This window comes from Sinocyclocheilus anshuiensis, unplaced genomic scaffold, assembly GCF_001515605.1.
Source record: "Sinocyclocheilus anshuiensis isolate Anshui unplaced genomic scaffold, SAMN03320099.WGS_v1.1 scaffold1075, whole genome shotgun sequence".
Taxonomy (NCBI): domain Eukaryota; kingdom Metazoa; phylum Chordata; class Actinopteri; order Cypriniformes; family Cyprinidae; genus Sinocyclocheilus; species Sinocyclocheilus anshuiensis.
In genome coordinates this window covers 1515565-1523564 of record NW_015544163.1, presented here as the reverse complement: position 1 = coordinate 1523564, position 8000 = coordinate 1515565, and the positions used below count along the sequence as shown (strand labels likewise).

At 34.9% G+C, this 8000-nt stretch overlaps 1 protein-coding gene across 2 annotated transcripts in view; it reads left to right on the top strand.

The window, feature by feature from the left end:
- abca3b (ATP-binding cassette, sub-family A (ABC1), member 3b) overlaps positions 1 to 8000 on the top strand; it is a 66444-nt gene that overhangs the window by 16366 nt on the left and 42078 nt on the right. The window contains exon 5 of one of the 2 annotated variants that reach the window (XM_016495726.1): positions 5585 to 5750. In XM_016495726.1, coding sequence (XP_016351212.1) covers positions 5585 to 5750 — 166 coding nt within the window. Of the gene's footprint in view, positions 1 to 2114; positions 2281 to 5584; positions 5751 to 8000 lie in introns of both variants that reach the window. The other variant, XM_016495725.1, reaches the window with a different exon arrangement.

Here is an 8000-nt window from a genome sequence, read left to right as displayed (position 1 = left end):
CCGGCCCGCGTCTGAACTATGACGTGAAAATTGTCCCGAAGCCCGGCCCGAGGGGCGTAAAAATGTCAGGGCCTGGGCTGAAATGCAGGGCTCTAATAAAATTATTAACCAAATAATGTTCTTTTTAGCAGCATCATATGACCCCTTTAAACACATTTTCCCCTTGAATTATTTTTAATGCAATAAATCCCATGTTGTTTACTAATAATAGTAATAAAGTAATGAAAGTCACTTTATTATTATTATTTTTAAAATGAATAATGGCATAAATTACATTAGATTTGCTTGTTCATTGCATTGTCATATATGTATGTATGTTTGTATAAATGTGTGTATGTGTGTGTGTGTGTGTGTGTATAAACAACTGAAATGAAAAATGAGAACTGGGGGAAAATAACTGACAAAAACTGTAATGATACTGAAAATGCAATTAGATGTACTTATGCAAAATCACTTCCTCCATTTTCTTTTGATGTTGGTGTGAAATATAGAGCATTCTTGTCAGTTTTAGTGACAGTCGCCCATTTATGTGTCGCTCATGATGATAACCGTTACTTAAAGCCAGTGTTCCTGAAGGAAATGCTCTTTTCTGAGCATTTGAGGACAAAATAACCCGTTTTCCACAGAAGTCAAGAGTGCAGTCGAATCTAGCTGGAGGACTCAGGCCATTTGTGCATTAGTGCAACAAATAGCCTGAAAGCATATTGCTTTCATGACTCCGGCGCCTGCACTTGTGTTTATGAACCACTGAATCTTCAGGCCGAAAGGTTTCAGCCGTTTTGAGATGCATTGGCTAAGGTTTCTCCATGAGGTCAGCTCTGGTTTCTTCTCATGAGGACACGAGTGAATCATCATCTCTCGGCCCTCGCTCACCTTCACTGATGCTGTAGTGAGTTAACCACAGCTCCGGTGCAGGTGCTGGATCAGCTTCGAGGAAGAGAGCACATTTCTGTGTAAATTCTTCATCAAATGTATGTTTTTAAACAGTTAACTTAAGAATGGTTTTATGAATGATTTACACAGAAATTAGTTTTCCTCATGTCATGAATGAGGCCCAAAATGACACCCGATTCTCCCAATATGAGGGATTTCCGCAGATGCTTTTTTCTCAGATGACTGTTTTATTTTGTCAGATGAAAATTTAGAGTAGGTGCTGAACTGAATTTTATGCAGAAAACAAAGTGATGCTGTGCGTTCAGTCTTTCAGGTTGTTTGTCAGTCGTTCACATGATGAAACATTGGAGATTCATATTTTCAGTGGACAAAAAACATTTTTGTTGGGTGAACAATTAGACCTGCGCAATTTAATAATAATAATAATAAATATCATATATTTGATTATTTATTAACAATGTATTAATTTTAATATATAACAAAATAGTAACTATTATTATTATAATTAGTTGTTGTTATTAATATTATTAATAATATTCACTTTATTTTACTGTCAAATATTACAACAGAACTACTACTTGTTTTGTTTTAATTATTAATATTAAACACTTAATTTCTTTGTTTTATAGTAAAGTTTGTTTGCGTAGTATTTTTATTTATTCATAATAGTAATATTTAATGATTATGATTATTATTATTATTATTATTATTGAATATTATTTTTTTTATTTTACTGTGAAATATTACAACAAATATTTTCATATTTTTCAACTATTATTATTCTTATTATTGTTAACACTTGATTTTACAGTTAAAAATGCTTGTGTAATATTTTTATTTAGTAACGATAGTTATTATTGTTGTTATTATTATTATATAGTCATATTGACATATAGTCACAGTTTTGGACCATATTATGCAGCCCTACAAACAACCACAGTAAACCTAGGGTTTTAAAAAAGTTATTTTATTATTATTATTTTTTTTTTTCTGAATGTCAAATAAAATATCACAAGTGTATATTGCACAATATTCAGTATTATCTGGTATGGTAAGCGTAAGGTTGTTGGTTCAAACCCCACAAGAGTTTTTCAGTCTTTATTGTGCCATTAATCAAGACACTGATGTTACTTTGGGGTTTGACCTTGCATTACATGAAACGTTGAGTCACGTCATATGACAATCATTTGCGAAGTAACGGTTGATCTGGTGTGTGGCAGGTCAGCTATCATCTGCGCTTCACGTACAGCCCCAGAAACGCTCCGGCACGCGAGAAGTCTGAGCTCAGCCCCAACAATGATCTGGACTGGCACACGCTCCATCTGTTCCCGCTGATCCAGCTGCCCGGGCCCAGAGAACAACACGAGCCACACGGGGGCACGCCAGGTCAGTCCACACTGATGCATTGTGGGAAATGTTGCTGTAAAGTACCAATAAACCCAGCATAAGAAAATTACAGGCCGTGAATTTCTAAACTTTGCTGAAAATGTCCTCACCTTCAGGCCATCCAAGATGTAGATGAGTTTGTTTCTTCATCAGATTTGGAGAAATGTAGCTTTACATCACTTGCTCATCACTGCAGTGAATGTGTGCCGTCAGAATGAGAGTCCAAACAGCTGATAAAAACATCACAATAATCCACAAGTAATCCACACCACTCCAGTCCATCAGTTAATGACTTGTGAGGCGAGAAGCTGCATGTTTGTACAAAATTCATGATTAAGATGTTTTTTTACTTCGAACTGTTTTGTCTGTCCATAATCCATAATAATGCTTCGTCCAGTGAAAATGTTTATCCTCTGTTGTCTCTCACACCAAAATCCACCCACATATTTGTTTAGAAATGTTATGGACTGTTTTCACTTGTAAACTGTGCTTGATCTGTGCATAAGTCTCTCCTGATTCAGACCAGATAACTTTTTCACTGGAGAAAGCAGTATTTTGAATAAAGGACTCGTATTTTAGCCGTTAGCGACAGTTTAAAGTTAAAAACATCTTAATGATGGATTTGTTTCTTACAGACATGTAGTTTTTCACTTCACAAGTCATTAACTGATGGACTGGAGTGGTGTGGATTACTTGTGGATTATTGTGATGTTTTTATCAGCTGTTTGTGCTCTCATCCAAGGCTCCAATGACTACACTTAACATCTCCAAGTGTCGAAATCCTGCGGTAAGAAAGCATACTGTATGTAGAATTTTTCAGACTGTAAATCACGCAAAGGTTTTGTGTAGAGTAGCACTTGTTGTTTGTCATTTCTCTGATCACAAATGCAGACAGAGTTTTATGTTTACGCGGCGCGATGCAATGCAACGCAACGCAACGTGTAAAAAGACAGTATAAGTCATTATAATCAGTAATTATGTCCCACTGGATGCAACAAATGCCTCGTTTGTAATGGGTTTTAATATTTATGTCTCATCACTCCGGCCGGACACGGCATCAACAGTATGTGAGGGGCATAACATTTCCGTCTCACGCTTGAGGTATTCGGCCAATCACAACGCATTGGATAGCTGGCCAATCAAAGCACACCTCGCTTTTCAGACCGATGAGCTTTGTAAAAATTGACACGTTTCAAAAAGGCGGGGCATAGAGGAGAAACAATAATGTACAGTATGTGGAAAATAATGTGTTTTTTGAACTTTAAACCGCATAAACACATTTCATTACACCAAATACACCAAATAATGTTCTTTTTAGCAGCATCATATGACCCCTTTAAACACATTTTCCCCTTGAATTATTTTTAATGCAATAAATCCCATGTTGTTTACTAATAATAGTAATAAAGTAATGAAAGTCACTTTATTATTATTATTTTTAAAATGAATAATGGCATAAATTACATTAGATTTGCTTGTTCATTGCATTGTCATATATGTATGTATGTTTGTATAAATGTGTGTATGTGTGTGTGTGTGTGTGTGTATAAACAACTGAAATGAAAAATGAGAACTGGGGGAAAATAACTGACAAAAACTGTAATGATACTGAAAATGCAATTAGATGTACTTATGCAAAATCACTTCCTCCATTTTCTTTTGATGTTGGTGTGAAATATAGAGCATTCTTGTCAGTTTTAGTGACAGTCGCCCATTTATGTGTCGCTCATGATGATAACCGTTACTTAAAGCCAGTGTTCCTGAAGGAAATGCTCTTTTCTGAGCATTTGAGGACAAAATAACCCGTTTTCCACAGAAGTCAAGAGTGCAGTCGAATCTAGCTGGAGGACTCAGGCCATTTGTGCATTAGTGCAACAAATAGCCTGAAAGCATATTGCTTTCATGACTCCGGCGCCTGCACTTGTGTTTATGAACCACTGAATCTTCAGGCCGAAAGGTTTCAGCCGTTTTGAGATGCATTGGCTAAGGTTTCTCCATGAGGTCAGCTCTGGTTTCTTCTCATGAGGACACGAGTGAATCATCATATCTCGGCCCTCGCTCACCTTCACTGATGCTGTAGTGAGTTAACCACAGCTCCGGTGCAGGTGCTGGATCAGCTTCGAGGAAGAGAGCACATTTCTGTGTAAATTCTTCATCAAATGTATGTTTTTAAACAGTTAACTTAAGAATGGTTTTATGAATGATTTACACAGAAATTAGTTTTCCTCATGTCATGAATGAGGCCCAAAATGACACCCGATTCTCCCAATATGAGGGATTTCCGCAGATGCTTTTTTCTCAGATGACTGTTTTATTTTGTCAGATGAAAATTTAGAGTAGGTGCTGAACTGAATTTTATGCAGAAAACAAAGTGATGCTGTGCGTTCAGTCTTTCAGGTTGTTTGTCAGTCGTTCACATGATGAAACATTGGAGATTCATATTTTCAGTGGACAAAAAACATTTTTGTTGGGTGAACAATTAGACCTGCGCAATTTAATAATAATAATAATAAATATCATATATTTGATTATTTATTAACAATGTATTAATTTTAATATATAACAAAATAGTAACTATTATTATTATAATTAGTTGTTGTTATTAATATTATTAATAATATTCACTTTATTTTACTGTCAAATATTACAACAGAACTACTACTTGTTTTGTTTTAATTATTAATATTAAACACTTAATTTCTTTGTTTTATAGTAAAGTTTGTTTGCGTAGTATTTTTATTTATTCATAATAGTAATATTTAATGATTATGATTATTATTATTATTATTATTATTGAATATTATTTTTTTTATTTTACTGTGAAATATTACAACAAATATTTTCATATTTTTCAACTATTATTATTCTTATTATTGTTAACACTTGATTTTACAGTTAAAAATGCTTGTGTAATATTTTTATTTAGTAACGATAGTTATTATTGTTGTTATTATTATTATATAGTCATATTGACATATAGTCACAGTTTTGGACCATATTATGCAGCCCTACAAACAACCACAGTAAACCTAGGGTTTTAAAAAAGTTATTTTATTATTATTATTTTTTTTTTTCTGAATGTCAAATAAAATATCACAAGTGTATATTGCACAATATTCAGTATTATCTGGTATGGTAAGCGTAAGGTTGTTGGTTCAAACCCCACAAGAGTTTTTCAGTCTTTATTGTGCCATTAATCAAGACACTGATGTTACTTTGGGGTTTGACCTTGCATTACATGAAACGTTGAGTCACGTCATATGACAATCATTTGCGAAGTAACGGTTGATCTGGTGTGTGGCAGGTCAGCTATCATCTGCGCTTCACGTACAGCCCCAGAAACGCTCCGGCACGCGAGAAGTCTGAGCTCAACCCCAACAATGATCTGGACTGGCACACGCTCCATCTGTTCCCGCTGATCCAGCTGCCCGGGCCCAGAGAACAACACGAGCCACACGGGGGCACGCCAGGTCAGTCCACACTGATGCATTGTGGGAAATGTTGCTGTAAAGTACCAATAAACCCAGCATAAGAAAATTACAGGCCGTGAATTTCTAAACTTTGCTGAAAATGTCCTCACCTTCAGGCCATCCAAGATGTAGATGAGTTTGTTTCTTCATCAGATTTGGAGAAATGTAGCTTTACATCACTTGCTCATCACTGCAGTGAATGTGTGCCGTCAGAATGAGAGTCCAAACAGCTGATAAAAACATCACAATAATCCACAAGTAATCCACACCACTCCAGTCCATCAGTTAATGACTTGTGAGGCGAGAAGCTGCATGTTTGTACAAAATTCATGATTAAGATGTTTTTTTACTTCGAACTGTTTTGTCTGTCCATAATCCATAATAATGCTTCGTCCAGTGAAAATGTTTATCCTCTGTTGTCTCTCACACCAAAATCCACCCACATATTTGTTTAGAAATGTTATGGACTGTTTTCACTTGTAAACTGTGCTTGATCTGTGCATAAGTCTCTCCTGATTCAGACCAGATAACTTTTTCACTGGAGAAAGCAGTATTTTGAATAAAGGACTCGTATTTTAGCCGTTAGCGACAGTTTAAAGTTAAAAACATCTTAATGATGGATTTGTTTCTTACAGACATGTAGTTTTTCACTTCACAAGTCATTAACTGATGGACTGGAGTGGTGTGGATTACTTGTGGATTATTGTGATGTTTTTATCAGCTGTTTGTGCTCTCATCCAAGGCTCCAATGACTACACTTAACATCTCCAAGTGTCGAAATCCTGCGGTAAGAAAGCATACTGTATGTAGAATTTTTCAGACTGTAAATCACGCAAAGGTTTTGTGGGACCCGAATGTGAAACCGAGAGGACTTTTTGGTGGACATTTGAATATCAGGAGTATTGTTTCAAAGAACGAACAGTTGTCTGTATTTGAAAAATAATGTGTTTTTTGAACATTAAAGCATGTCAACATATTCTGTTACACCAAATACACAAAATAATGATCTTTTAAAAAGCATCATATGACCCCTTTAATATATGTGAGAAATGGTATTAAGTGTGAACGTCTTGTGTTTAGCTCTGTTAACGACTTGGAGTTTGTAGGGCTAAAAATAATTTTGTCTCCTCAAATGTCATTTATTATCATATGCGTGTATAGACCCCCCTCAGTAAATGATATATTTTATAAACAACTTAGAGAAATTTTAAAGGAATGTAATCATAACAAATAAAAAATTCTTATGAGTGATTTTAACTTGAACTGGGAGGACAAAGTAAAGAGGAAAAAACTCAAAACTATTGCTGATAAATATCTTTTAAGTCAGATAATTAAAGGACCCACAAGAATTGCTAAATCCTCTAAGACACAGTTAGACCTAATATTCACAAACAAACCTGAAAGGATAATCAAGAGTTATAATTTGATCACTGGGTTATCTGATCACAATTTAACCTTGGTTGCTCGGAAACTGACCAAAAACAGGTTTAAAAACAATGCGACAAATTCTAATAATGTTTTCTGTTGTATACCTAAAGGAAAGCTAGTAGAGTTCAATGAGGAAACAGCTAGTTTAAAGTGGGATGATATATTATCTTCTCAGGATGTAGAGTATGGCTGTAACACACTCATCAATAGGACTTACTCTGTAAGGGACAAATTTACTACAAAAGTTCAGAAAAAAAAAATAGGTATAAAAATAATCTACCTTGGTTCAATGGCAACTTATGGAAGCTGATGAAGAACAGGGACTCAGCATTAAAGATGGCTATTAAGACAGGAAGGGATCTCGACAGGCTTTGTTATAAAGGACTGCGGAATAAAGTTATTCGAGAGCTGAGAGTAGCTAAATCAAATTATTATCTTCACCAATTGAACGAGGCAAAAGGAAACAGCAAATTGATTTGGAAAAATTTGAATAGTCTTCTACAGAAGGAGATACATTCTCCAGGAGATCTCAAGATCAAAGTTCAAGGAATTTTTATTCTAGATGATTATTCCATTGCTACTGTTTTTAATAATTTTTTTATTAATTCTGTTAACAAACTGGGGGAAAAATTTGTAAAAATGGAAAGAATTATTCTACCGTCTGATGTTGATAGCCAAGGTTTTAACCTAGCCATGACTAATGAAACACAGGTTAACAAAGTTATCAGCTCATTAAGAAATACTAAATGTAGGGATGTTCATCAATTTGATACTAAGTTTCTTAAAACTCATAAAGATACTTTAGCTCCTGTTATCTCTCAT